At 45.0% G+C, this 27,633-nt stretch overlaps 1 protein-coding gene across 2 annotated transcripts; it reads right to left on the reverse strand.

The window, feature by feature from the left end:
- Positions 1 to 543: 543 nt before the first annotated feature.
- Positions 544 to 27,313, reverse strand: FBXO21 (F-box protein 21). Of its 2 annotated transcripts, XM_063315911.1 has the most exons (12): positions 27,057 to 27,313; positions 20,891 to 21,026; positions 18,702 to 18,796; positions 17,206 to 17,327; positions 15,072 to 15,218; positions 14,110 to 14,246; positions 13,012 to 13,148; positions 10,959 to 11,135; positions 8,826 to 8,958; positions 7,610 to 7,800; positions 4,888 to 5,045; positions 544 to 1,742 (listed from the first exon to the last, which is right to left on the reverse strand). In XM_063315911.1, the coding sequence occupies exons 1-12, from the start codon at positions 27,302 to 27,304 to the stop codon at positions 1,567 to 1,569; spliced, it is 1,857 nt and encodes a 618-aa protein (XP_063171981.1). In that variant the 5' UTR covers positions 27,305 to 27,313; the 3' UTR covers positions 544 to 1,566. The 2 variants fall into 2 exon arrangements, with proteins under 2 accessions (XP_063171981.1, XP_063171982.1); XM_063315912.1 differs by lacking the exon at positions 4,888 to 5,045 and having other exon boundaries at positions 1,576 to 1,742.
- Between the last annotated feature and the right edge of the window lie 320 nt (positions 27,314 to 27,633).

Genomic DNA, 27,633 nt, shown 5'->3' on the forward strand with positions numbered 1-27,633 from the left:
TTCACCCCCCAAATAACAAGGGGTTTGGATTCATGCTGCATGAACTCCCTAGGAGGTTGGTCCTCCCAGTTTGGCCTTTCCAATTTGCTCTAACGTGGCGGTGAAAGAAGGGTTTTCTTCTCGCCCCATCTGCCGGACTTTTGCATCCTCCATTATCACCTTCGTCGGCTCTCCCAGGATGGTCCAGACACTGTCCTGCGCCTGGGAGCTAGCACGTGTGCTCACCTCTCAAGGGAGGTGATCACCGCTGGCGGCTGCCGTCGCAAGGGACAATTATTTCAGCTTGATGCAACCCACTGGTGGATTCAGCTCCACAACCATGATCCAAACATGAATGCACGCCAAAGGATGCACAGGTGTTCCCGGAACAACAAACTAACTCAAACCTCCGAGTTGTTTCAAGTCACTCCCTGCAGGTAACGCTAAATTTCACAGGGAAATGTGCTTCTCAAAGAGTATGAAAACACAGCATGCAAATTAAGAGTGATCCTGAAAATAACAATTTCACTGCTACAAACAGCAACATTCAGGACGAAGATCATAGAAGTGTATCATTTTATCCTTTACAACGTGATAATTAATAGCTTACCTCCTGTGCCACTAAACACGTAATCCAGCAAGTGTCAACTGCACTCTGCTCAGACACACCAATTTAGAAATTACATATTCCACAGACTTGCAACATATATTTACAATGCCTGATGAAAGAGCATGATCAGTTTTTTTCTGCCAGATGGCTTGCAAATCAACCAACTCCGATCTCATGTATATTCCCTGAGAAAAGGAAATTTTAGACATTAACACATCCTTCTGTGCTTTTTCTTCCTCCCACATGAGCTATGTTTGAGAAATACACCGTTTATGATAATGGTGCATCCTTTCCTAATGGAGAGAGCAACAAGCACACAAGCAGAATGAAAGGAGGATGATATTCATGTCCAGCTTCATTGCCAAGGTGGCCTTGTGTCCGTGTGCGCACGCGCTGGAATGTGACTCCAAGAAACCAGCAGGGGAAAAAACCAAAAAACCAACGCAGTCTCCTAATTCGAGCTGCCGGTCTGAAGAAGTGGAGAGAGATCCCATCGATGCTTCTATGAGATCTTTGAGTAAGGAAGTATCAACATCATTCCTAAGGTTTTGGCACCGTGCTGCTGGTCAAACTTGAGCAAAGACAGTAGATGCTGTGTAAGGTCCAGAAAGCCCCACCCATGAGTCATCCACAGCTTCCATCTGCAGGCCACTGAAAATTCCAAGAATGAGAACTTTTAAGGTCCAGGAAGTTCTTCATACAGTGAAGCCCCTTTAGAGAAGGTGGTCTCCACAACTCGCGTGACCCACACAGTTTTACAAGTGTTGGCACAACACAACTGAGGGATTACGTAACAGAATGCTTCACTACTAGCGAGCCAGATGTAATTCCCCCAGACCGGCAGGTTCCCCACGATGAAGTTCTCGCCACCGCTGTACAAAGTCTCTTTTGTTCTTGCAAAGAGAAAGGGAATTAAAGAAAGAAAGAAAGAAAGAAAGAAAGAAAGAAAGAAAGAAAGAAAGAAAGAAAGAAAGGCCTCATTCACCGCTCTCATCAGTTTCCTGGACAGCCGAACGGGTGAGCTCCAAATCGTCAGGGTACCGAAGCTCCAACTCCGCGTTTGCCACATAGTACCTCTCAGCGAACTCCTCGAAGTAACGGCCGATGTCTGGGTGAGGGATCTCATGAGGTTCTGGGTTGGGTTCTAGATTCTCTGCAAAAGGAAGGAAAAGTGAGAGACTGTGGGGAGGCTGCAAGAGTCATGGATTAAACGTTAAGACAGAAGCAACCAAGAGATAGGAGGGGAATCTATGGGTAGCTTAACTCATAATTGGCAACTCAGTCAGACAACAAGAAACCTGGGATGAAACTATTCAAGGCATTCCATGACACTCTGCCTTAACGAAGGCTGGACATTCTTCTTCCACTCTCCAAGACCGCGTATTTATCCCTAATGATAAATACATTAGACACCTTCCTGAAATCTACGTAATTCCTGCTTCCTTGACCTTGCCAAGCTGAGTGGGACTCAATACCCATGATTTGCCAGGAAGAAAGTGGTTTCTGCCTGCTGCTGTTCATCAACTTCAGTTGTCACTTGAAGATGAGGAATAAAAGCCAAGCCTGCTGCTGAAATCTCCTCCTCCTTGAAAAGTTATTTTTTTGCATTTGTTATACCTACCTCACACAAAAGGATGCCATCAGCCCCTAGTTGCTTTTTCTAAGATAGAGCAATTTTAGGGCAGGCCAGTTCTCAGGGGAGGAAGAATATGGCTGTGTGTGTGTGTCCCTTAACAAACCTGAGCTGTGAAAGGAGGCTGCATGGTTCTCCAAGTAACACGCTTCTGTGGTCAGTGAAATGCCAAATGCAGATTGATGCAATTATGTTGTTGTTGTTAGGCCTATTAGAGTTACATATTCCACAATATCCGAAGTAGAAATAGTGTCACTGATTCATGTGTTTTGGGAATTCTAGAGAGGGAACATGTAAACATGTTTACTTAGCCTTGGAGACCAATGTCTGCCCACCCCATGAATTTCCTTGAAGGACGAATGGCTTGGTTAACATTTATTTCTGAACCAATATAAATGGGAGAGGCGGGAAAGGGGAGCAACCTTCCTCCCATCGGGACTCTTTTGCTTTGAGCCTCAAGCATGCGAGGAGAGCAACAAAAAGGTATTTTTTGCTTTGGAGGCTTTTGTCTCCAAGTCTCAGTATGACCTTGGCTGTCCTCTTTAGGGGTTCTCCCTCGGGTGCTCCCAAAGTCGTGGGGAGGGACAGAGTCAGTGAGGACTCCTCCACATAGAAGCTCAGTGAGCGTAGGAATATTTTTGTGATGCTGGCCAAAAAGGCCACCTCCAGAGCTGAACCAGCAGCACATCTCCACTTCCCCACAGAGTTGGCCTTCAACTTTTAAGCCGTATCATTGCTGCAGTTGAATAAAAGATACGGGTAGTCCTTGACTTACGACAACAACTGGGACCAGAACTTCTGCTGCTAAACAATACAATTGTTAAGTGAGTCATGCCCGATTTTATGACTTTTGCCATGGTTGTTAAATGAATCATGCTGTCATTAAGCGAATCTGGCTCCCCCCATTGACTTTGCTTCCTCGAAGCCCCCTGGGAAGGTCACAAATAGTGATCACATGACCCTAGGGTGCTGCAACCGCCATAAATACATGCTAGTTGCCAAGTGCCTGAATTTTGATCACATGACTCCAGGATGCTGCAACTGTTGTAATTCATGCTGGCTGCCAAGCACCCAAATCCTGATCATGTGACTTCAGGGACACTGCAATGGCCATAAGTGTGAGCACTGGCTGTAAGTCACTTTTCCCAGCACTGTCGTAACTCTGAATGGTTGTTAAATGAATGGTCAGAAGTCAAGGACTACCTGTACATGTTTCAGTTGCTGACACTAATTGTTCTCTCATGCACTGTTTATATGCTGGGGTTCTTATTTTATTTTGATTATGAGGCCTTCATGCTGCTTGTGTGTTTTGATGATATTCCTGGATGTTATTTTCACTGGAGGTGGAGTTTTAACCTCTCCTGCACTGAAGACACTGAAAACTTGTGAATATACTACACTCACTAAACAAATACTGCAGAAAAATGAACAAAAAGGTGTCTGGCAAAACTTTAAATTCAGAGCCAAGGGCTGAATAGTCTGTGACAAAGCATAATACCGATCAGCTTGAGTTAGTTAAACAGCAAACCCATTATTTCAAAGTTCTCAGCAAATTAGCAACCCCGTCTTCTCATTGGATCTGTGAACCGCCAGTCTGCCAACCCAGAGTTCCAAATCTTCCTTTCCTTTCATCACTTATTGCCCCCCTTCTCCCCGCCACCAGCTCTTATATTACATCCAGGAGCCTTCTCTTTCTCCAGCTCAACTTAGAGACAGGCCTTCTAATCCAAATTTTGTATACCCCTGTAACAGAAGCTGAGTTGTGGACCAAGTTTAAATTATGAGGAGGAAGAAGAGAAGAAAGGCAGATGGGAGAAAAACTGTCCCAATCGTAATTCCAATTGTTCAGAGTGCCCTCTACTGGGAGAACCATTTATTCTAAGCCTTACTAAAATAACATAGGAAAAAAGCTGCAGATCAGTTTTCCATCTCACGCTGTTCTTATCATGAAACAGGCAACAAGCATTATGAGGGAAGGATCAGTCCCGCACATCAGTGGCAAGCATTGTGAAAACCCACTTAGTGACTACTCAGAGTTGTTCTACAGGAAGCTGTCTTGGGCTGAATGAGAACTTCCGTCCATTTAGATCAGCACCGCTGACATCAGCTGACTGGGAGTTTTCCCAGTCCTATCAAGAAATGGCAGGGTTGAATGAGAACTTCAGCACGCTAGGAAGCTGGTCTACCATTAGCTGTAAGAAGAACCCCGCTGGATCCCACCAATGGTATGAGCCTGGAGATACCAGGTTGAAATGGTATGAACCTGGAGATACCAGGAATGGTCTTTGATGTGGAATGACAGTGAATCTGTTCACTGCTGGGTTTGAGGCCAATTCTTGGGAATTCTTTAATTTTAAGGGTCTACATCTTGTGTAACTGGATTTCTACTTAAAGAACAAAGTACATCCTTGAAGCCTCAAGTCTGCCATCCTGATTTGCTGAGCAGGCAAGTGTGACAACTGGCACTGTCCTGTGACTCACTGCATGAGGAAGCTTCCTACTGTCCAAAACATTCCCAGTTCTACCCTATTAGTTCTGAGAATAAATTAGCGGAGGGGAAATCTATATGAATTAACTTCCCTACACTGAGATAAGTTTTCTTCCCATACGTCTAAAGGAAGGGCAGGAACCACGAATAAGCTTGCTGAAAACACTGCCTGCCTACCTTGGGCGGCATATCGGCATGACCCATCTTCCACTAAAACATTGTAGAAAGGCTGGTTGGGCCCTTGCGGCAAGCTGTGGACATTCATGTTTCGGATCCACTCCTGTCCCATCATGCATGCTGGATCCCAGCCATAGATCACACAGTTGTAGCCATATCTAAATTCAGACAGAAAGAAGACACACAACTCCGTCAAGGGTTGAATGGCTGGCAATCCCGCAGGTTAACCTGCTGGAGACTCTGCATTGAGAACAATGACGGACGCTGCAGAACATCAACGTAAGTGATGCCCCTTTGTGTGAAAACACTGGCACACAGACATCTAAACTCATATTCTCGTTAACGACTTACAGAAGACCCCATCCATGGACTGCAACTTAGAACAACTGACATTCTCTTCTTGTTGCTAACAATGGAGAACATCTCACCCACAACGGCATTTATTTATCAGTTATGTAATTTCTACAGTTGTTACTTGTCAGCAAAGTCATCGAGGAGTCAGGTTTTTGTTTGGCCAGCCTACAACAGAGGGCAAAAGTTGGGAAGCAAAACCCACTCGCTCCACAGAGACAGCAAAGCACGGACTGAATCGGAACATTTCCCTCTGATAGCCTACGCTCCTAAAACTGTGTATTTCAAAGACAGCATTCACCAATACGCCCCCTTGATTCCCACCAAGTTCCACTCAACTGTATTTTTTTTAAAAATATTTTCTATCCCACCTTTATTATTTTTATAAATACAAGGCGGCGAACATACCTAACACTCCTTCCTCCTCCTATTTTCCCCACAACAACCACCCTGTGAGGTGGGTTGGACTGAGAGAGAGAGTGACTGGCCCAAGGTCACCCAGCTGGCTCAAAAAGGACAGTGGCTATGTTGCAAACTGGATTATCAGCACTGGGCTGCATCTTTATTTTCAACATAGCTTTCAGAAGCATTCTGAGAAAATAGAGATGGTAAAAGGCTGCAGATCAGTGCTGTATGGAAGCCTGCCCAGCTGCTGGGCGTGGGGAGAAGGACAAAAATAAACTGGGGTGGTGGAAGTGGTCCTGGGAGATTAAGAGATAGTGACAACCAACTATCTCAAAATGTCTTCTAAGAAATGTGGGGGTGGGGGGTGAGGGTTGGACCACCCTCATGGCTGCAGTCCGAGAGACTGCCTGCAAAAACCCCCTCTGAAGTCCGAACATGCCTATCTCCATTGCCTATCCACAGTGTATGAATAAAATGCATAAACACACATTTCTATTTTGTTTCACCTAGAAGGATGACTAATGAAACCTTTTCCCACATGCCTTAGCACTCTGGCGTTGACTGCGCCACCTTACCACATTATCCGGCATTTGGGTAGAACTGGCTGGGAAGCTTTGCAACTGTGTTTGAAGACGATTAAAAATAACAGCGGCAAACCAGAAATGGTGTTTTCGCTGCGCTAATTTTAACTCTGTCCTTATGGGGAGCAGGTGGATAAAACTCCCTCCTGCAACCCCATTTTGCTGTTTGGAGAAGATTCCCTTCGTGATAAAGGAGATCATGTATTTGGGAACTCATTCTTGTTTCATTTATTATCATGCTGGGTTTCCCATGTGGCCTGCTTGGCAACCTTTGGGACTGGATTTGGAGTGTGAAGGCTTTGGGATCAAAGCACGCCCTTTCTACCTTTATGTTAAGGGAGCTCAATGGAATTCCTTTGGAGGTTTGATTGGCAAACGGCCATCATCTCCCCCACTACAATGAAAAATTCAGAAGAAAATGCCGGTACAAAAATAAGACCCACCATATGCTGAATTGCGGGGGTAGGAGTAGTGTTTTCGTCTAGTTTTTTCCTTATTCGCCCATTCTTGGAAATTATTGACAACCTGTGCAAGACGAACAGCCAGTGCTACAACGCAAGTAGAAACCTCTACAATGCAAACTCAATTTTATAACATCAACAGAAGCTCTAGCAAATCTCCTCATCCCACAGAGAGAAGTCAGGATTATGGGAACAGGGAACTATGTGCAGAAGGGCACAAAGAAGGAATTAGGTAAATATTAAGTTAGCCCAGACAGACGGGAAGGGGTGAGGAAAAAACTCAAGATTGTCTCCTCTAGATTCTCTATAGCATAAGAGGGGAAAGAAACAATCTCTGTTGGGCTCTCAAGATTCTGTCATTATATTCAAAAACTCTAGAGTTCTAACAGTTCATCTGGTGTCTGTTTCCTAACCTAGTCTACACTGAAGGGCTGACACTAAGGGAGAAAATAACCTGCTGAGACCTGCCAGTGAAATTAAGACTGTAAAAAATGTTTTAAAAAAGCTGAAAACAATCCAGTTCCTTTCCTGGTGAGCTACAAATCCAAAACTAAGCCATGGAGTTAGTTGAGGGTTCAGCCAGGCCTACTCAATTGGGCACTTTCTACGTATGCATGACAACATCTCCCATGATTCCCAGCTAAGCAGGGGTTAGGTCTTCCTTCTGTAGGTAGAGGAGTCTGGAGATGGCCTCGTAGAAGGGGTTGAACCACCATTTACAGAAACTGTAATTATACCCTCTAACAATTGAGTTCCAGTTGGTCATGTGGTTTCCTGACCTGGTCTACCTTAAAAGGCTGACAATACACACTGGCCCATCCTACGTTATATTTTGGTTCTACAGATGTTGATTCCTACTTAAACAGAGAAATAAGCAGTTACAGAATCCTCGTGGAAAAGTATGGAAAGGTGGGCTTTGCTCACCTTTTGTGTTTCATAATCAGGCCGACGGAATAGCAGATGTCTTTGTGTTTCTCCTCAAAATGAAGCTTCACATCTGGACCGGGTTCTTCTTTCCGACGCTCAATATGCTCCAGGGTGTGTTGAACTAGATACCCCACTGCTCCTTGCTGGGTGGGGTCCAAGGCCTGAATGTGCTGCAAGATGTCCAGAACCTTTAACAGAGCAAAACAGCTCCCAATCAATCATCCTATAGCTCAGCTCCAATCTATGGTATTTATTTTGTTGTTTTCAGTATTTAGCATATGACAACTGAGCAGTAGCTGCTGGACAGCTCTGCATATTTCCTTTTTGACCCGCTTTTTGTAAGTGAATAAAAAATAGTGTCATTGCAATAACATGGATTGAAGCTTAAACCCATATTCCAGGATTTTCCCCCTAAGTATCCCTTTTTCATTCCACTCGGTACTGTTTTTGCAAAAAGGTAGAGTCGGAATGGGAGAGAGAAACGGTGTGCTTTCTGACCTAGAGACAAGTCTGGAAACTCCTATTTTAGTCCAGAGATCACAAAAGCAGGCTAGCTTTATCTGAATTTTTTTAAACTGCCTTTCAGGATACACAGTCCTCTGAAGATGGTTTAAAAGAGTAAAAAAAAAAAACACACACACTAATGTCACTGCACAGCCCCAAAAGATAACTTAAATAAACCGGAGCTGAAATATCTTTCTTTGGTTTTTTGGCAGCGAAGATACATCTGGCAACTGTTACTTTTAAAAAATCCTCATCATGCGAGAAAAGCAAAGTTGAATTATACAGAAAAGGCGACGGGATAAAAAATAAGTCACACAAAAACAACTGGCTAAAATAACAGCAGTAAATCAAAGCAATCAAACAGCAGCAACCCAGAGAACAATATCCACAACTCATTCAAAAATTGAGTGGGATCAAAATGGTCTAGGGAGGGAGGGAGGAGATATATGAGAATCCTATAGGCCAATGCTTGCCAACAATCATTTTAAGGTTTGTAAGAGTTTGGCTAATTGAAGAAGAAAGTACTGGGGTCATAACGGGGCTATCAAAAATGCAAAGTGGATGAGTTCAGTATGGCTCCAACTTTTCAAAAAAGAAGGGGAAGTGGAAGGAGAGACAATCAAGAGCTTTAGGAGTAGCAACAACCATCCATCTCCATACTTATTTCATGCACCTGGTACTTCACCTACATAGCACGAATCCAAAGTACCTTCTCTGGCCAGATTCCGAGGTGGAAATACAATCTAGCCTGGAGCATTAGATGCTGCACGTTGTCTGGATACATGGCCAAGTACAGATCCAAAGAGTCTCTCAGGAGCTGGTATGACTGGTCAGTACTTTCCCTAGCAAACAGACACTTACACGTTCACATCAAAGTCATGTTTTCACAGATACATATACCATCATCTAGCTGTGATGTCCCACTGCCAATTACCACAGAGTTGGCTGACCTGTCTTCCTCCAAAGAAGTCACAGTCCCAGATCTTGCGTCAAGTGCATAATTAATGTTGTTGCTTATATACTGCCATTGGTCGAAGGCCTACAGCACAACCAGTCCATCAACTCCAGTCCTTTCTTCCACTGTCCAACAACTCCTAGTGTTTTGAAGTTTCTTTCAATGTTTAGCTTCCCACCTCCTAGAAGCAGCAGCTTTCTAAGGTTCATCTTCTCCAGGACATTTTTTTGAAACATTTAAAGACGATTGTTTCTGCCCTTGATTTTCTCTTCTCCAACATACACACACCCAGAACTTTCCACCATTCCTGAAATGAACACGCTTCCTTCAATGCTCATAAAGCCTTGTAAATGTTAGACCCAACTCACTCTCTTTTCTCCTAACTCAGCACACAGAGCTAGTCATCAAGCTAGAACCACGTTACCCCCAAGAGTAGCTAATTATCATGCATCTGCTTCTCATGAAGTTCGTTTCCAAAAATAAGACTAAAATGATACTAAAGCTGCCCAGCTAGATGGCAGCACCTTGATAATCTTGGGTGATTCTGAATAGGGATCAAACCTGATTAGTACTTGGATTAAGATGGGGATTAGTACTTGGATGGGGAATGGCCTGGAAATTCCAGGGTTGTATGTTGGATTGGGGAGCTGAAATAACATCCTGGAAGAAGGCAACGGTAAGACACTTCATATTGTGGCCAAGGAAGTTAGCTAGCGCTATCCATGAAATCATCAGGAGTCTAGCTCAGCTCAAAAGAGGCTTTACCTTTTAACAGTAAACCCGAGTTTAACCAAAGTTACCAATATTTGTAATTAGCTGGTTTGAAATATTCATTTGCCCAATGCCAGCCCCAACTCATAATTCTCATGTCCAGGACTGTCAGCCCTTTGAGGTATGCCAGGTCAGGAAACAGAAATCACAAGCCTTCTAAGAATGCTACTTTGTTGTTGTAGGGTATAATAACACAGAGTATCTTGAAAGCCTCCCTGCCCCCTCTTATACCCAGCAGAAACAAGGCAAGGTTGTTTTGAGATTCTTATGCTTTTCACTTTCCTAGGACTGAGTTGCAGTTTGGCCTCCGTTAACGGTTCATCTATTCCTTCACCAAGGTCATTGCTACGTTCCTTTACACTGATAAGCAAGGTCTCACACTTCCACAACTCTATTTGACGGTGCTGGGAAGTTAAAGTGGGTGGACTGCAGGTGGCTGTGCTTGGTTATGATGGGATATAAAAGCAGATCCCTTCTTACACACAGAGATCAACAATGACAGCTTGTCTAAGGCTTCTTAATGAGTTTACAGAAGAGACAAGCTTTAGCTGCTTCAGCATACCCTAAAAGCACAATATCTTATTACTATATTTCATTTATATTCATCTTGGGAGAATGTAGATGAACTTACATGGAAGTCTCCCTTCACTGTAGCCCATCAAACCTTCCCTTCTTGTAACCCAACAACAGCTTTGTGAGGTAGGTTGGGCTAAGAGAGACTGACTGGCCCAAAGACTCTCATGGAACTCCATGGTCAAGTGGGGACCTGGACCTCTGTGGTCAAGTGGGACCTCCATGGTTAAGCAGGAACTTGGACCTCTCTGGTCAAGCGGGGAATTGGACCTCCGTGGTCAAGCGGGGACTTGGACCTCCTTGGTCAAGCGGGGATTTGGACCTCTGTGGTCAAGTGGGGACCTCCATGGTCAAGCGGAGACTTGGATCTCTGTGGGCAAGCAGGGATTTGGACCTCCGTGGGCAAGTGGGGATTTGGACCTCCGTGGGCAAGTGGGGATTTGGACCTCTGTGGTCAAGCAGGGATTTGGACCTCCATGGTCAAGTGGGGATCTGGACTTCCTCTAATGCAGTGCTAATGCATTAGATTTGCTGGATTCTTACCGCTTTCCAATATTTAACAAGTTGCCCACCATTCGCTGCAGAACCTCTTTGGCTGTCGCCACGCCATAAAATTCCTCCGTCACGTGGTGCCCAATCAAGTATTCGCATTCTTTCACTGTCAGCTGCCGCCCCTTTCCAAAAGCATCAACGTACACGTAGTCAAATATATTTGTGCTCCTGGCAAAAGAAAAATGAAACCAAACACAAATTAGTGTAATTTGTTGTCTGATGCCAGACAGAACAAGGGACTCTCGTGCATGAGACCATGGGGTTTCATCTGTCAGGTCACAAGAAGCTTGTTTTTACAACGCAGAGAAAGGGGGCAGGTTTTGCATGACACATGACAGGCAACTCAGAACCTTGGAACTATGCACAGACTGGGTACCTGCAGGAGCTGTCTGGTGAGGTGGTAACAATTTTAAGGAATTTTAAGAAAGTAATGGATGTCATGTGGCTCATGTTCCCATTCCCACCCATCAAACCATCCAAAATTTGTATCATTTTTCCAGCCCTGAGAGTGTTCGAGAATGGAAATTAGAGCAGACTGCTACTAAAAACAGCTTGAAATTACCAAAATCCAGCCATTTTGAAATTCAATAGTGAAACTCAACTGGCGAAGCCAAAAGGCTTCAGAGTATGGTTTGTCGGCTGAACCTCGCTAAACCATAAATCTCAGTTGCCATACGAGGACTGGGTTCACACATTATACAAAACCAAAAAACATGCTTGCAAAATACTGGGCCTCATTTCTGCTGACTTGTGCAAATCCCTAGTGGCACCCTTGAAAAATAAGTCTAAGGGTAGAGAATGACACACTGTTTAATTAAAAGAATCTTAACAAAGAAAACAGACAAGTATGTAGCAGGCACTGGGTGAGGTACTCAAGGCATAAGCCGGTTTACAACTGCAAAGACAGATCTCTTGACTATAAAAAAAACCAACCCCCCACGAACGTGGGGGAAAGTGAGGGCTATTAAACGGAGAATGCATGTTATTTAAATGCATGTAACTGTTCTCCTTTAACACTTGTTCCCATCTTGCCAGTTTTAGCCTGTTGCACAGACTGCAAAAGAAATGCAGGTACAATGCAAAGGCATGCAGCTTCCCCTCCAAAGGGCAAATGTCCTGCTCTCTGTTGAAGCTGCGTGCCACACCTCGGAAGTAACACCCCCAAAGTGTAATGGTCTGTGGGAATGACCTTGGGAGACAGGAGGAAGAGCCGCAGACTGAACAACCAGTGTATAAAAGGCATCTCAGCCCACAGAAGGAGAGGGGCCGTGGGAAGCCTTTCAGAAGGGACCTTCCCTAGGTTTCTGAAGAGTAAAAGGAAAGGCGGGGAGAAATGCTTCCAGCCTTGCAAGATGCTGTTACTGTAACCTTACAATAAAGATAGAATTGAGCTTCTTTCTGGACTACCTTGAAGGGCTAACACAAAGCCCATCTCCTCGTTTAGCCCTTCAGGCTACATCTGGAGTACTATTTTGAAGTTTAAGTGGGTGTTTTGCAAAAGAGGAGACGGTGCATGTGAACCTCAGTCTCCTGCAACGAGGCCGTACAGCGCGAAACGGCATCATTTAAACGATAAACAAAATCAGTAACAACGATGAAGGATCATGAGAGGCCTCTGAGTAAAAGCTGCTTCACCTGCTGGAAATCTGTTTCTGTTCCTTCCAGACAGCTGTGCCCTCATCAGCCTGTAACATCGAGAAAGCTCTCAGGGGCTGGATTGACAGCTTTCCGTTCACACGCCAGCCACTTCTCTGGGAGTTAATGAGACTGTAGTACAAGGCAACTGATGACTGATTTCTCTACCGCTAAGTAACAGCGTTTTCTAATCAAGCGCAACCATTTTTTCTTTCGCAGAAGAAAACACATTACCCCCCCCTCTTTTTTTTACTATGACTTCATCGTCTGGCAACAATTAGCAAGAGAACTGCAACCTGGGATGTTTAAATGTAGCCTTGCCTGAGACAGCTGCCTGCCAGTTTAGAAAACTGGTTTCCTGGGAGGAATGTGCCCAAGCCAAGTGGAATGGGGGGGGGGGGAAGCTTACCCTTCTCTCCCTTGGCACCATCTGAGCAGAAAGTGGCTGGGAAAATTGACCGCCTCGAGCCGGACGCCCAACTGCTTGGCAACCGTCAAATAGAGCACCGACAAGCTGATTGGGATTCCAGTCCTGCGAATCAAAACCTTAAGGAGAGAGAGAAGAATGAGAAGTTTTGGCTGCTCCCTGGATCTGGAATTTGAAAAAAAGAAATGGTAAAAAAGAGGGAAGATCTAGTCCCCAGAACTAGTCCGCTTGGGGAAACGGACTAACTTTTGTGCCCATCGGTTTGAGGTTGCATCAAACTGAATGATAGTCCAAACTGAAATATAGACTAAAAATATTGTTCAACCTTGTCTGGTCAAGGAGAAGGCCCTGTTGGTATTTCCTTGTTTTTGCAAGGAGCAAGCCATTAAGCTACTATGGTAACAAATCACTCTGGCAGAGTCAGAAGGTCAGACTTAAGTACCCTCATTTTTGGGTGTGAAAAAAGATGACCATATAAGAAAAAGCTGCTCTTTGGGGAAATTGTCTGGAGGGGAATTTGCCTGGGCTTGTTCCAGTTCCCTTTTACGCAGCCTTCCTTCCAGTCCTACTCAGAGCGCATGTGCGTGTCTGAGCTTGTGAATATGAGCTCGTAAAGTTTTTGTGCCTATCCAGGATATAGGGACGCGGTGGCGCTGCGGGTTAAACCGCTGAGCTGTCGATTGGAAGGTCGGCGGTTCGAAACCGTGCGGCGGGGTGAGCTCCCGTTGTTAATCCCAGCTCCTGCTCACCTAGCAGTTCGAAAACATGCAAATGTGAGTAGATCAATAGGTACCACTTCGGCGGGAAGGTAACGGCGTTCCGAGTCGTCATGCTGGCCACATGACCCGGAAGTGTCTATGACAACGCCGGCTCCAAGGCTTAGAAACGGAGATGAGCACCGCCCCCTAGAGTCGGACTCGACTGGACTTTACGACAAGGGAAACCTTTACCTTTTAGGATATCTGGATATGAAACTATGTTTTTGTGCTTTCTGTAAACACATTTATTTTTATAGAAATGCCTTGTTTTTTTTTCTGATCTCTCGGGCCAAATGCTTTCCAGTACTCTAACAGGCCTTACCTGATGGATGTATGAATTCTGAGAATTGTAATAATCCACCTCGTTTCCTCGGTATTTCAACTGCTCATAGAGGACGTAGTTTATGGCATCGAGAACCTGCCTCTGAAGCTCCACTTGAGAGACTATCAAGACCTCTCCTAAAAAAAGGAAAGGCAATGAAAGTAAGAGAAAGAGGAATATTTCATTGGCTTATGTATTTGTACCCCATCTTTCTTCCAGTAGAGTTATCATTCCCTCCTCCTCTGGGTTTTTCCAGCCCAACACTGCAAGGCTGGTTGGGCTGAAAGAGAATGATGCGCCCCAGAAAGCAGAGTGTTTCCATGGCTGGAAGCGGATGTGAACCCGGATCTCCCCTTAGTCACAACACCTTAACCGCCGTGCTACACTGTCTCACTTGATTTATTTATTTAAGCAAAGAAATGCAACTGTTTATTAGTTGGATATTTTGTCTCTCCCTCTGGAGCGCAACACGGAGTATGTAACACTTCCTTCTCCTATTTCTCCCCACAACCACCAGAGGATAGAGACATTATGGACTAAATCAGAGGCGTGCAACGTAGGCCTCTTCAGGGGTTGCTGAATGACAACTCCCAGCATGCTCTACTGCCGGGAGCTGTAGTTCAGTCACATCCGTATTTCCCAACTTCAGCAACCTCCAGATGTGTGGACTTCAACCCCCAGAGTTCTCAGCAATGGCCATGCTAGCTGGGGAACTCTGGGAGTTCAGTGTCCACCCATGTGCAAGTTGCCCAAGCTGGAAATTACTGATCCACAGAGCCCACGTTACCCATTTCTGGGATGACTGTATCAATGAGTCAAGTCCGATATTTTATTTATTATTTATCTTTGGTCTTGACTGCCTACTCCTGTGGATTTGGCAACCGTGGGTGGGCTTCATCTCCCAGAAAAGCAGGTCTGTCGTAGAAAAGGTTGACAAAAGAGAACTGTGCTTAGTGCCATACCTGCTTTTCGGTCCACACTTGGATGTCTGGGATTTCTGGATTTGAGAAATCTACAAACTTTAGCAGCAATGTCATCAATCTGGGCCTGGATATTCTCGAGCAAGATCTCCGACAAAGGGTTACAGTATTGGTCAACCAGCACAGCCCCTAGGAGAAGCCAGGAGAGATCCGGGACGTCGGTTTGGCATGGTAGATGGGCTACAACCCTAAGCAGAAACGTCATTTTGATCCTGAATGACAGTATCACGGAGCAGGAAGGGGCCATTTAGGTGAAGGCCCTGCTCAGTGCAAGAATTCAAATTAGAGCTGTCTTTCTCAAGCTCAGCAAGTTTAAGATGCGTGGGCTTCAACTCCCAGAATTCCCCAGCCAGCATTCATACATCTTAAACTTGCTGAGGTGGAGATACAATGAATTGCAATGCTGAGAGTTGGCTGCCCAGCCTCAATGTGAAGATATTCAGTGTTCAAAGGGATATATACAGGCAGTCTTCGCTTAACAACCATTCATTTAGTGATGGTTTGGACTTACGACAGGGCTGAAAAACTGACTTACGACTGGTCTTCATGGCCATCGCAGCATCCCCATGGTCATGTGATTTGGGCACTTGGCAACCGGTTCGCATTTATGACCGCTGCAGCATCCCGTGGTCACATGATCACCATTTTCTACCTTCCCAGATGGCTTCTGGCAAGCAAAACCAATGGAGAACCATGTGATCTGCTTAATGACCATGTGGTTTGCTTAATGCCCGCAGTGATTTGCTTAACCACCACAAAAAGGTCGTAAAATCAGGTCAGATTCGCTTAATGACCACTTTGCTTAGCAACTGAAATTCCGGTCTCAATTATGGTTAAGTGAGGACTACCTGTAGCTACATTTTAACAGCGTCGTTTCTACTTCTCCTTTTTACTGCTCTACCTTGAGATTTCTTTCCACTTCGGTTTCAGAATCATCTATGCTAACATCCCATTCCTTTAAACAACCCCTCTGATTCCACCGTGCCTTAGTTTGTCACCCATCTTCAAGCTACTTACTCTCCCCACCAAAAATGTATGCTGTCCTCTCTAATAGCAAACTCGGGCAACAAAACGTCTGGAGGTTTTGAAATAAAACAGAACCATCTGAAGCTGGAGCCGATATCATGCCCAGACATTCCCTAAATATTCAGCATGTAAAGGATAAAGTCTCCTGCAAGTCAAGTCTGACTTGTGACAACATTAGAAGATCCACATATTCTTTAGTTACAGATGAAAGTGGGTTGCCACTAATCCCCCAATATTTACCTGCTCTTGCTCTAGCAGGACTTGCGCCTTCATCAAACAGCCCCTTAGACAGACTTTGGCCAGCTTTAAACCAGGTACTATGGAGGTGGGCAATTTTGGCTCCAGAGGACGTCAGACCCTAGAACTCCTTTCCTGATAGCGCTAACTTCCACTGAACCTAACTGCTGTAGATGGTAACAGTAGTGACAGTAGTATTTTGTATTGTTTAGCAGCTTGTGTTTTATGTTTGGTCCTCCCCTTTTACTCTTAAACAGTTGGTTAATTGTGTCATTCTATGCTGGTCTTTGCCCGAAATAAAGTTTGACGGACTGACTGCTGAAAACGGGTGCTGCGGCTTGCTAACATTTTGAGTCAGGAATGACATGAACACGGCGGCAGAAGGTCTAAGATGGACTGAAAGTAGTTTTGCGACCAGACCCCAGGCCCCCTCCCTGATCCCTTCTCCAAAAAGAAACCTGGGCCCTATGCATTTGCGTTACCACTTTGCCCAACAAAGCCCTGAGACTTCTCCCAAATCTCAGCTGCTGAAAGATTGCCCATCCTTATTAGACGTTAGGGCAAAGTGAAAAGAGCTTAACACAGAAAAGCAAATTAACGTGCACACAAATGAGACCTTTTACCTTCAGATAAACACAGAACGCATTTCGTCTGAGAGACAATATTTGAGCCCAGAGGGAGAACTTTTTGTTTCCTTGACTGCACCCCTGAGATTTAGCTACAGATCAATCATGGTTTGCTCACCACTTCGGTTAATGAAGTTCAGGCACACAAGAATCTGTACTGGGTGGTGTGGAGTCACTTTCAAAAGCAATTATTCCAGGTTACCCTTCCGGGGCCATCTACTACCAACCTTCCAAAAAGGACTGCTCATCTGGTGAGTACTGAAGATACGTCTTCAGTTTCTTTAAAATGTTCTGTTGCCGCAGAAAGTAAAGAATTTTCTTTGCGTAGTACTTCCATGTCAGGTCTTTCCTGCAGGGTAAAGGAAACCACTGTGATGAATATCTGCTTGGCCACTCCCAGGAGAACAGAAAACAGACTATGATTGCAAAGAGGAAGCCCTGAATGAATGTTAAAAAGAGATTTTGGCATGGAACAGAAGGGACAATCCAGTCCAGAGGAAAAAGCAGGATTTTATTAAAATGTTAGAATTATTTTTTCTTGTTTATAAAGATAATTTTGTCCTTAAATCGTGATATCATCCCTCCCATAAGAAACTTACAGAGAATTACAGTTGAGTTTAAAAACAATCCCACCCTGCAGACTTGGGAGCTATAAATATATGTGGAAAGTTTCCGTTTAGACATTCCATCAGGAGGTGGTTAGATCCAATCTCCAAACTGAAGCCTCTTTCGGAGTCAAACAGAAGATCTGGATCACATCATTGAATAAACAGGATGCCTTGAAATCAATTCACTCGTTCAGCATTATTTTAAAATCAGAGCAGAAAGCTGAATCGACCAACATTCTGAAATTTTTATTTATTTATTTTATTCCATTTAGACTGCAGAGATGATCCATACAGAATCCAAAATCTGAATCAGAAGGTAGTTGATCTACCTTGATCACCCCTAATACATATTTATTTTCTAAAGGAGCAGCAGGATTCTAAACACGTCCAGGGAACCAGTTTTGACTCAGAAAAAGAAAGAGCAAAGACTGTGGTATGATCAAGAGGTAACAAAGACACTTCCTGCTTCATCAGGATGTGTGAGGCCTTTTAATCAGAACGCTCATCTCAACAACATAGAAAGTTAACCTGAAGAGCTGGAAAATGAAATAAATGCAGAAACACTGTCCATTTAAAATTCCACGAATGCTTTAAATAAAACAACTCATAACCAGTCTGCACCCCACATTCCCATCATAATGAAAATTTTATGAAACTCTTTTTCGTAAAATTAAAAAGAGCCTGCTTAACAAAAGGGCCGATCAATTAAGTAAACCTTAGCAGACAACCCAGCTGACTTTTAGTCCATTAAATCTACCTGTGAAACCAGGCTCTTTCTGTATGATGTCTTGCAGGAAATCCAAGATGACATCTACAGCAAACAGCATATAAAAACATTTTCTCAGGAATAGGATGGAACGGTTCTTGTAGAGATTTTAATTCTTAATTAGTTCTTAATTCTTGTAAGGTGTGTGATGATTTTTCAGCTGAATCTACCTCAAAGGCTTGTTGGGAAGATAATGTTAGGGAATGCTAAGTAGGCTGCTCTTGAGCCCCTTGGGAAACAGGCAGGACACATATGTAATTTAAAAATAAAATGTAAAGTCAATGTGTATACTATGCCCACTGAAAAAGCCACCAAATGTTCTTTCCTAGAGATTTAGAGTGAGTCTCACCTGCCTCCTGTATTAAGAATGGACATCAGCTCATCCTCAAAGAAATGGGTAGGACAATCAAGAGTCTCGATATCAGTGAAGCCATCACAGGGCACCTAATGGAAGAACAGGGCAATTATTCTACTGCTAAACAGCTTTCTACAACAATCCCAGGAATAATCAGACACAATTTCATTTGTAGCTTTTGGATTGGTTCATAGTTTTTATTTTATTTATTTATCTTCTATCCCGCCTTTATTATTTTTATAAATAACTCAAGGCGGCGAACATACCTAGTACTCCTTCCCTCCTCCTATTTTCCCCACAACAGCAACCCTGTGAGGTGAGTTGGGCTGAGAGGGAGGGACTGGCTCAAGTTCACCCAGCCGGCTTTCATGCCTAAGGCAGGACTAGAACTCACAGACTCCAGGTTTCTAGCCCGGCACCTTAACCACTAGACCATACCAAGATTTAAAAGAAAAAGGACCACCCGTTTACCAAGATGACCGCAGGACACAAAGCACCCTAGCAGATTTGGCTTCTCCAAACCCCAACAAAACCAGTGGAGAGTTTGAAGCAAACCTGCTTATTGCCAGAGGGGGCAGAGTTTCCATGGTTTGGGGGGGGGGGCAAATTGAAAAAATACCTTTACTTTGATCCATAGGTCATATGCCCATTTTCAAAAAGTGACATGTGATTATTATTAGATGGAGCTCAGGATAGCAATCTCTATTTTATCCCGGGGTGTTTGGTCTGTGGGAATGACCTTGGGAGACAGGAGGAAGAGCCACAGCCTATAGAACAGGATAAACGAACTCTGAGTCCAAAAGGGTATGAATGGGGATCGAGAAAGCCTTTCAGAAGGTTCTAGTTTTCGGGAAAGCAAAAGTAAGGGAGGGGAGAGATACTTCCAGACTTGCAAGATTCTGTCCCTGGAACCTTACAATAAAGGCCGTGTTGGTACTCATGGCTTGTGCTTCTTGTCTGGACTCCCTTGCAAGGCTGACCTCACAACAACCAGCTTGTGAAATCAACTGGGCAGAAAGAAGGGAACTGGTGCGAAGTCACCAGCTGGGGGGCTCCCCAGTCCTAACCCAACCCTTCATCACCAGACATGCTGGCTCAGAATATGCCACCAACATCCCTTCAAGGGAAAGTACTGAATTACAGATGGAGAGATCCAGGTGGAGATCCTTTAACAACGAATGTAACAAGTAATTTTCTGCTCAGGGTTTGAGAACAGTAGCGGCCTTCATAGCGGCCCATTCTCTTGGGGAAGCCTCCCTGATTTTTAAGATGCGAAGCCCAAGGCTGCAGGACCATGGGAAAGGCGGGAACGTCCTGTTCTGTAACAGGGCTTAAAAGTTAAGCCACCCGTTTGGAGTGACATGCAGAATTTGTAGAACGGTAATAAAAATATTTACTATTTAAGTATTATTATTACTAGATTTTTATCTCACCTTTTTTTTAATGTACAACTCAAGATGGCGATCTTGGGCCAGTCCTGCTCTCTCAGCCCTAGGAAGAAGCAGGTGAGGGCAAACCACCTCTGAAAATTTTGCAAGAAAACTGCAGGGACTTATTCAGGCAGTCACCAGGAGTCAACACTGACTCGAAGGCACACACACACACACACACAACGCAGCGAACCTACTTAATATGCCTGCCTCCTATTCCTCCACAACAACAACCCTGTGAGGTGGGTTGGGCTGAGAGAGGAACTGGCCCAAAGTCACCCAGCCGGCTTTCATGACTAAGGCGGGACTAGAACTCACAGACTCCTGGTTTCTAGGCCAGCAACTTAACCACTACGCCAAATTGGCTCTCAGGAAAGATGTATTAGTCATAGTAATATTTACTACTTAAGGAACAATAAATACTTAACTAGACCGTATTTAAGAATATGTCCCATACAACTGTCAAAGGGGTAACAGACTCGCATAATATCACATTACACATTATTTGAGAATCTTGTTAGTTATGTATTTTCAAGAAATTTCATGGGTGCAAAGCACTCCACTGTGGGTTGGAACTTGTGACTTTTACTACCACATACTGGAAGCAAGAAAAAAAAGGTAACGCCTCCCCTTCCACCACCACCCCCACAAAAATAAAACCAGGCAGAAAAAGAGAAAGGCAATCTGGATATTTTCTACAAACAAGTAGCAGTACATTGGATTTATCTGCAAGGTCAACCAGAAAAATCTTACGTGCTCTGAAAAAAACCTTTTGGAAAATGAGGCAACGATCCTCTGAGCTTTCAAGCCTGCTTTATGCCGTTCTTGGTATTCTTCCAGCCAATTCACACTATCTGTCTGATTGTAGTATTTCATTAAAGAAGGCCACCTATGCCAGAGGAAGACATACAGTATGAAAGTTCACACCCAGTCGTCACCCAGTCGTTCCAAATCTGAACGAGATCCTAACATTTGGGCAGACAAAACCAAGGAGTGCTTTGTTAGCAGATTCAGGCCGGGGGGAAATGTTCGTTTTTACCCCATTTATTTTAGACTTGCGGTAGGGAGATTATTATTTTTAATTCAACGAATTTATAGAGCTGCCCATCCACTAAAAGGAACGTAAGAGTAGAGAGCCCACAGAATGTGGGGGAGTGGGAAGGGGGAAGAAAGACGTGGAAATGTTCAAAGCTGGCTGCTGATCCTGAACAAATGGCTTAGTGTGGAAACAAGCGCCTTCCGCTCAGCTTAGCAAAGCTGTTATTTTCAGGACTGCCCAATCGGCAACAGACCCGCTATGTCCTCCTCAGTGACAGAACCTTCTGAGTAGATAAAATAAACAGCTTAATGACATGATTTTGGTGCAGTCAGATTCAGCCACCAGTTCTTCTTTTCCCACCAATTGGGAAGGCACATCGAAAAGGGCACTGATATCTAAAAGCTACTAAGGATAAGTCAAAGGGAAAGAAGGGCCATACAAATTAGGAAGGAAGGAAGGAAGGAAGGTGTCCTAACAACCAGGAAACACGCTGAGACAAGGAACTGGTCTCTAATATTTATTGCTAGTACTTAACAGGAATCCTAACAAACTGAAGAAGCGTGGGAAAAACCCAGACATATAACCCCCAAGGGTTAAGGCGGTCCCGATCTGTGTCTCTTTGAATGGCTGCCCAATTCCTCAGTGCTACGCATGCGCTTGACAGTCTGGATGGGAGCCCCCTGCTCGCCATCCTTACTCATGACAGAAGGGAAGGGGAGGGGAGGGGAGGGGAGGGGAGGGAGGGAGGGAGGGAGGGAGGAAGGAAGGAATGAAGGAAGGAAACATCTTAGAGCAGCCCTACTTTTTTCAGGCTTCCACATGAGCCTGAAAAAAAGGGAGGGCTGCTTTAATGAAGAGCATAGCAGCCCTGCACTTTCTTCTACCTGGAGATGCCTAGTGTTAAACTAGAAATCTTTCACATTCAAAGCATCTGCTTTGCCTGTGACCTCTTTGCACCATGGGACTCTATCTGTCCCATAAGTATGTAAAAAAATTTAAAAATTAGATGTACATATAGATTACCTCCCCCCAACAAACTCCGTTTCCTTCTCTATTCCTGGGGCTGATAATACGGGATGGGGCCTTTAGAGTGTTAGCTCCAGGACTGCGTAACGCGTTTTCCATGAATGCCTGGCTTGCTCCAACATGACACCTTAATCCAAACTAACAATGAAAAACACAGGAAATTGTCTTATACACAATTAGAGCATGGTTCATCCCCCCCTGAATTGATTGGGCTGGCTTCCCAGCCCTCCTTGGAAATGCCGAAGAATCTGCCTGGAATCTGCCTAATCTCCACTACAAGGAAGATCATAAGGATTTTATTTATCTATCAATCATATTTTTTATCATCGCCCATCTCCCCCACACGGGAGGAGATGCAAAAACAATTTAAAATTCAGCAAAATTATAAATCATACCGATACTCAGTAAATATAAAATACAATCCAATCCAAGCAAGGGCAGATCAAATTCAGCCCATAAAGGGGTAAGGCTGGTCCCTGCAGGGCTAGGGGACTAACCAGCCCCAAGGATGGCTCTTCCTCTCCCCACTCCAAGCAAGATTAGTTAATTTTAATTAACTAATCAACTACATGACCAGGTTAGGGGACACATTAGCATGGAGAAAATCTACCTAGGTGGTTGCTAAGAGTTGACTCTTACTTGATGGTACGTAATCAATCAACTACAAACCACAGGCCTATATACAAAGCGGAACAGATTCCTGAGCAAAATTCAGGGTACTGCATAGGCTGTTTCCAAAGACATCATCAGCCAATTGCACAGAAAGCAGATGTGGTTTTAAAACAGACTTCCAGCAATTATGAACTGTGCAGACAAAATTTAAGGAACGGTGAATGTTCTAAAACAACAGGTCATTGGATTAAGATTATCAGTGGACCAAACTCTACTTGACGTTATTTGTATTTTGGGCCCATGCGCTAAAGATGTGTGGTTCGGGTTGGGTGGCCACATCAACATTTTAAATAAATATAATAAATAAATCTACCTATCTGCTCAGCACTGGAAAGGATGCATCTCAAATAAACCACATCACAATACATACAGAAGACTGCAAGGATGCCACACAAGGTTCTCTTGTTGTTGTTTCTACTTTTTGGTTCAGGACTTTTACCGATATCTCTTTTTTTCACTGCTGGAGAGCAAAGTGCAATTTGCAAGTATTTGCATTAACACTTGCACAGTCAGTAATGACAAGAGATCTGGAAAGAGATATATGTAAATTTCTGTCCTTGGCTTCTTCCTGGGAGATGGCGAATTTTGCTGGCTGCCTGGCTTTGTTCATGTCTTGGCAGAGGAAGACAGCTCTTTCTCTTTTTCCAACTGCCAGCTGGCTTCCAAAACTCCGACCGAACAGTTCAAAGGAAGCAGATATTCCTTCTGCACCTGCAAAAAAGGCTGAACAATCGGCGGGTTCAGCAAGCTAAAACCCTGGGTTCGCTTCCAAGCTGCGTCTGCGATTCAGAGATCAGCTTTAGCGCACCAGCAGCCAAATTGGACCTTCCAAAGATTCAGATCCAACTGTGTGGGCGAGCGATAATAGAGGCCTGCATTCCAAAAGCGGCCATTTCTTTGAACGTGAGACTTTCTGGCAGGCAAAGAGTTATTGACCCCGTTCCTCTGGGCCGGGCTCCATTTTAAGTAATTACATCGGAGAGCTTTAAATCCTCTGCTGCAAATTCAGTTGGAGGACTTATTCTTTACTCGCTGCCCTAAAACAAACAGTTGCAATAATAATGTAACAGCGTGTGACCATATTCCAGGGAAAGAGTCATTTGGCACCCACTGGCCTTTACCCGACAAAATTCATCTATCACAGGAAAGAAAGTACATAAAGCAGATATGAAAGCAAGCAGATACAAAAAACTGATATCAGCTTTGGGAATAGCAAAGCAGGTTGTTGGATGCATCCCTCACAAATGCTGCCTTTTGTCAACTCGATGGTAAAATAAAATAATGAAGTTTAACATCAGCAAGCACAACCCGATGCCTATTGAACGTGGTGGACAGAAGCAATCTAACTCTGCATTTCAACTAGAGTTCGCAATGGTGGCGGCTCACCAGAAAGAGATTTTGAAGGCGTAGAGAACAGCTCAGTAAAGGATAATCCAGTGTGGAAGATCTAAGAAGAGTAGCATGCAAGGGATTAAAAAATAATGGCTCAGGGGGGTAATGCTGGAATTGCTGTGACATCTGTCCTAGGGGGGTTTCAATGTCCAAGTGTCCTTACTGAATGCAGCCCAGGCTATCACTGCCATCAAGGGCCTCTTGAAGCAGGAAATATTGAGGGGTAGAAGGCCATGTTTGACATGTAATTTGGTTTAGGAATAGAATTTGTCTGTCACAGAGAGATCACTGCTGGGTTAAATTTAGGCTTTTGACAATCAGCGTTTCTTAAAAGTGTGGCCCAAGGACCTGGGGTCCCCCAAGACCCTCTCAGGGGTCTGCAAAAGCAAAATCATTTGCCAGATATTAAAGATATATGCAAAAATTTAAAGCAATGTCATCTTTTCAACATGGCTGGCTGGGGAATTCTGGGAGCTGAAGTCCACACAGCTTCAAGCTGCCAAGGTTGAGAAACACTGATCTGCGGGGAAGGGCAATTGAAAGGGAATGTAACTCTGGGATTCTGAAATCCCTGTTGTTAAAACAGTGAATATATCTATGTTAAGATTGCTTTGGATCATATTCTGAAAACACCTGGGAGATGAACAAAGGTGTGAGTCAGACATGGCTGCTTTAATGAGTCCTGATGGGTGTGGGTGTGGGATTCAAGCTCTTACATGCTACAAAACCGCATTTCAGAATCAGAAACGAACGCTACGTTGCCCAATTTAAGATTACTGGATCAACAAAGACTGTCCTAATAAAAAAGATATTTCCGCGGCCTCTACAGAAGGAGATTCTGGATTATTTGGATCTGAAAAATTTTGCCTCATTTCAAGGTATATCCCAGCTCCAATTGTTCCTGAGTGAACTTGCTTTCCCTTTCTAGTTTTTAGACTGGTTTCAGGACAGGAAAACAGATTTCAGCCCCCCTTCGAAAGACACAACTTCTAAAGATGCACCTACCAAGAATCAGTACAATTGACCAAACATTGGGAAATTTTCTACATCTTGTAATCCAGCGATGATGAACACACTAATTTTGGAAGGAGGAACAGCAGCCTCACGAAGCGCGGAAGGTCACCATTTTTAAATCCTTGCACAGTAGGTGATCCGGGCACTTGAGACCTCCAACCCCAAATGATGCAAGCATTTTATTTTGCAAAATTGCTGCCTCCTTAATGGCTTTCATCGCTTTGTCAGTGAGTTTCCCTGGGACGAGAGGATTTGGGGCAAAATACAACGTAACTCTCTCTGACCTTCACAACAGGGGATCCAGGAGCTGTCATGACAGAAGCGGGATCCAGCCCTAATGTGTCACCTAATGCTCAGGAAAAACAGAAGGGGCTTAGGGAAGACCCCTGTATGGCACCACATATCTAATTTCCCGCCTGTGACTGAGGTATTTGTATGATTTAACTTTATTGCAGCACGGAAGAGCTGTATTTGCTGTATTTGCTCAGTGTTCATTTGAAAGACTTTGTATCTTTTTTTTTTTATGATTTATATACCCTTCTACTGGATACGCTTATTTATTTATTTGTCAAATTTATCACCGCCCATCTTCCCCTCAAGGAGGGACTCTGGGTGGTTTACAGTAAAAAACCATTAACCACAATGTAATATAAATACTGTACAATAATATAATATAAACAAAGAATAAAATATAAATATACTAAAATGTAATAGAATCCAGATGACAAAGTTCTCTCTCAATCCGTTAGCAAAGCAGGGCAATTCTATTATTCCTGGAGCTGGTTAGTCCCCTAGCCCTGCAGGGACCAGCCTTACCCCTTTCTGGGCTGAATTTGATCTGCCCTTGCTTGGATTTTATTGTATTTTATATTTATTGAGTATTGGTATGATTTATAATTTTGCTGAATTTTAAATTGTTTTTACTGTGAACCGCCCAGGGTCCCCCATGTGGGGGAGATGGGCGGTGATAAAAATATGATAGATAGATAAATTCATTTGATCAAGGTGGTCTACCATCAGAATACACCTTAACTATGTTCTCCCCTGTTCTGGCCACGCGCAGAGGTTCCACCTTCCCAATGCCACCACGCCTGCTGGGTCACCAGCCCCCTCCCCCGAACCTGACAACCTAGCATAGACTGAAAAAGGTCTCCAGGTTCTGCAGCTTTGAGCCCTCCTCTTTTTCCTCCCCACACAAACGGCGCCTTCCCAACCGGTAGCCTGTATTTTTACACCCAAACCCAAGGCAATGGCTGAATACGCCTCCTGAGCCCTTTCTTTCTTCTCCTGCACCAGCCCTCTGCCCATGCCCAGAGGCATCCCTTCACAACCTCGCCATTCCTGGGGCATCACGTGCTGCAAAACCGGGAAGCTCCTCTTGGGCCTGGGGCACCACCCTCCTCCTTGCCCCTGGTCCTCTGCACATGCCCAGAGACACCCCCTTCCCACCCTGGTGCATCCTGTGCCGCAAACCCAGAAGCTCCTCTTGGCTGGGACTCCACCCCTCCTCCTTGCCCCCGGCCCTCTGCACATGCCAGACTCACCCTCTTCCCAGACGCAAAACTCGGAAGCTCCTCCCGGCTGGGACAGCCCCTCCTCTCTGCCCCCCCCGCACTCTGCACATGCCCGGACACCCTCGTGCACCCCGTGCAGCAAAACCCGGAGGCTCCTCCCGGCCTGCACCCCCGCCCTCCTCCCCCACCCACCCACCCACCCACCCACCCACCCACCCACCCCGGCGCTCTGCCCGTGCCCAGAGGCGCCCTGCCCGCCCACCTGCGCCGGAGCAGCTCCCGCCAGACTTTCCCGCGGGGCTGGCAGGCCTCCCTCAGGCGGCGGCAGGTGCAGGCCAGGCGGCCCAGGTCGGCAGCGCCCAGCGAGCCGCAGCACAGGATGAGCTCCAGCAGCTCGCCGGGCAGCTCCGTCAGGCCGAGCGGGGCCGGGCCGGGGCCCGCCCGCTGCTCCTGCTCCTGCTCCTGCTCCTGCTCCGCCGCCGCGCCGGGCTCCCTCTCGGCCGCCGCCATCTTGCGCGCCGAGAGGGCTGCCGGGGAGCGTCTCTAAAGAGGCCGGCCGCCCGGCCTGCCGGGCACAGGCTCAGGCGCATGCGCGGCGAGGAGAGCGGCCCTCGGGGGACGTCTGCAAAGCGCCTCGCCGGCCGAGAGGCGCACGCCGGCCGAGCGCGCTCGCGGCTCAGGGAGCGGAGCGGCGACTCGCGCCCAGCGCTGCTTTACGCGAGGATGGGGCTGGTTGATAGGGATGATTACGTGGTTTATCTTTCTTTAATAGTAATTTTATTAAACATTACAATTAAAAAGATGAAAACGAATGCAAACTAAGAGGAATAAGAGATAAG

This window comes from Candoia aspera, chromosome 15 (assembly GCF_035149785.1).
Source record: "Candoia aspera isolate rCanAsp1 chromosome 15, rCanAsp1.hap2, whole genome shotgun sequence".
NCBI classification, from domain to species: Eukaryota; Metazoa; Chordata; class Lepidosauria; order Squamata; family Boidae; genus Candoia; species Candoia aspera.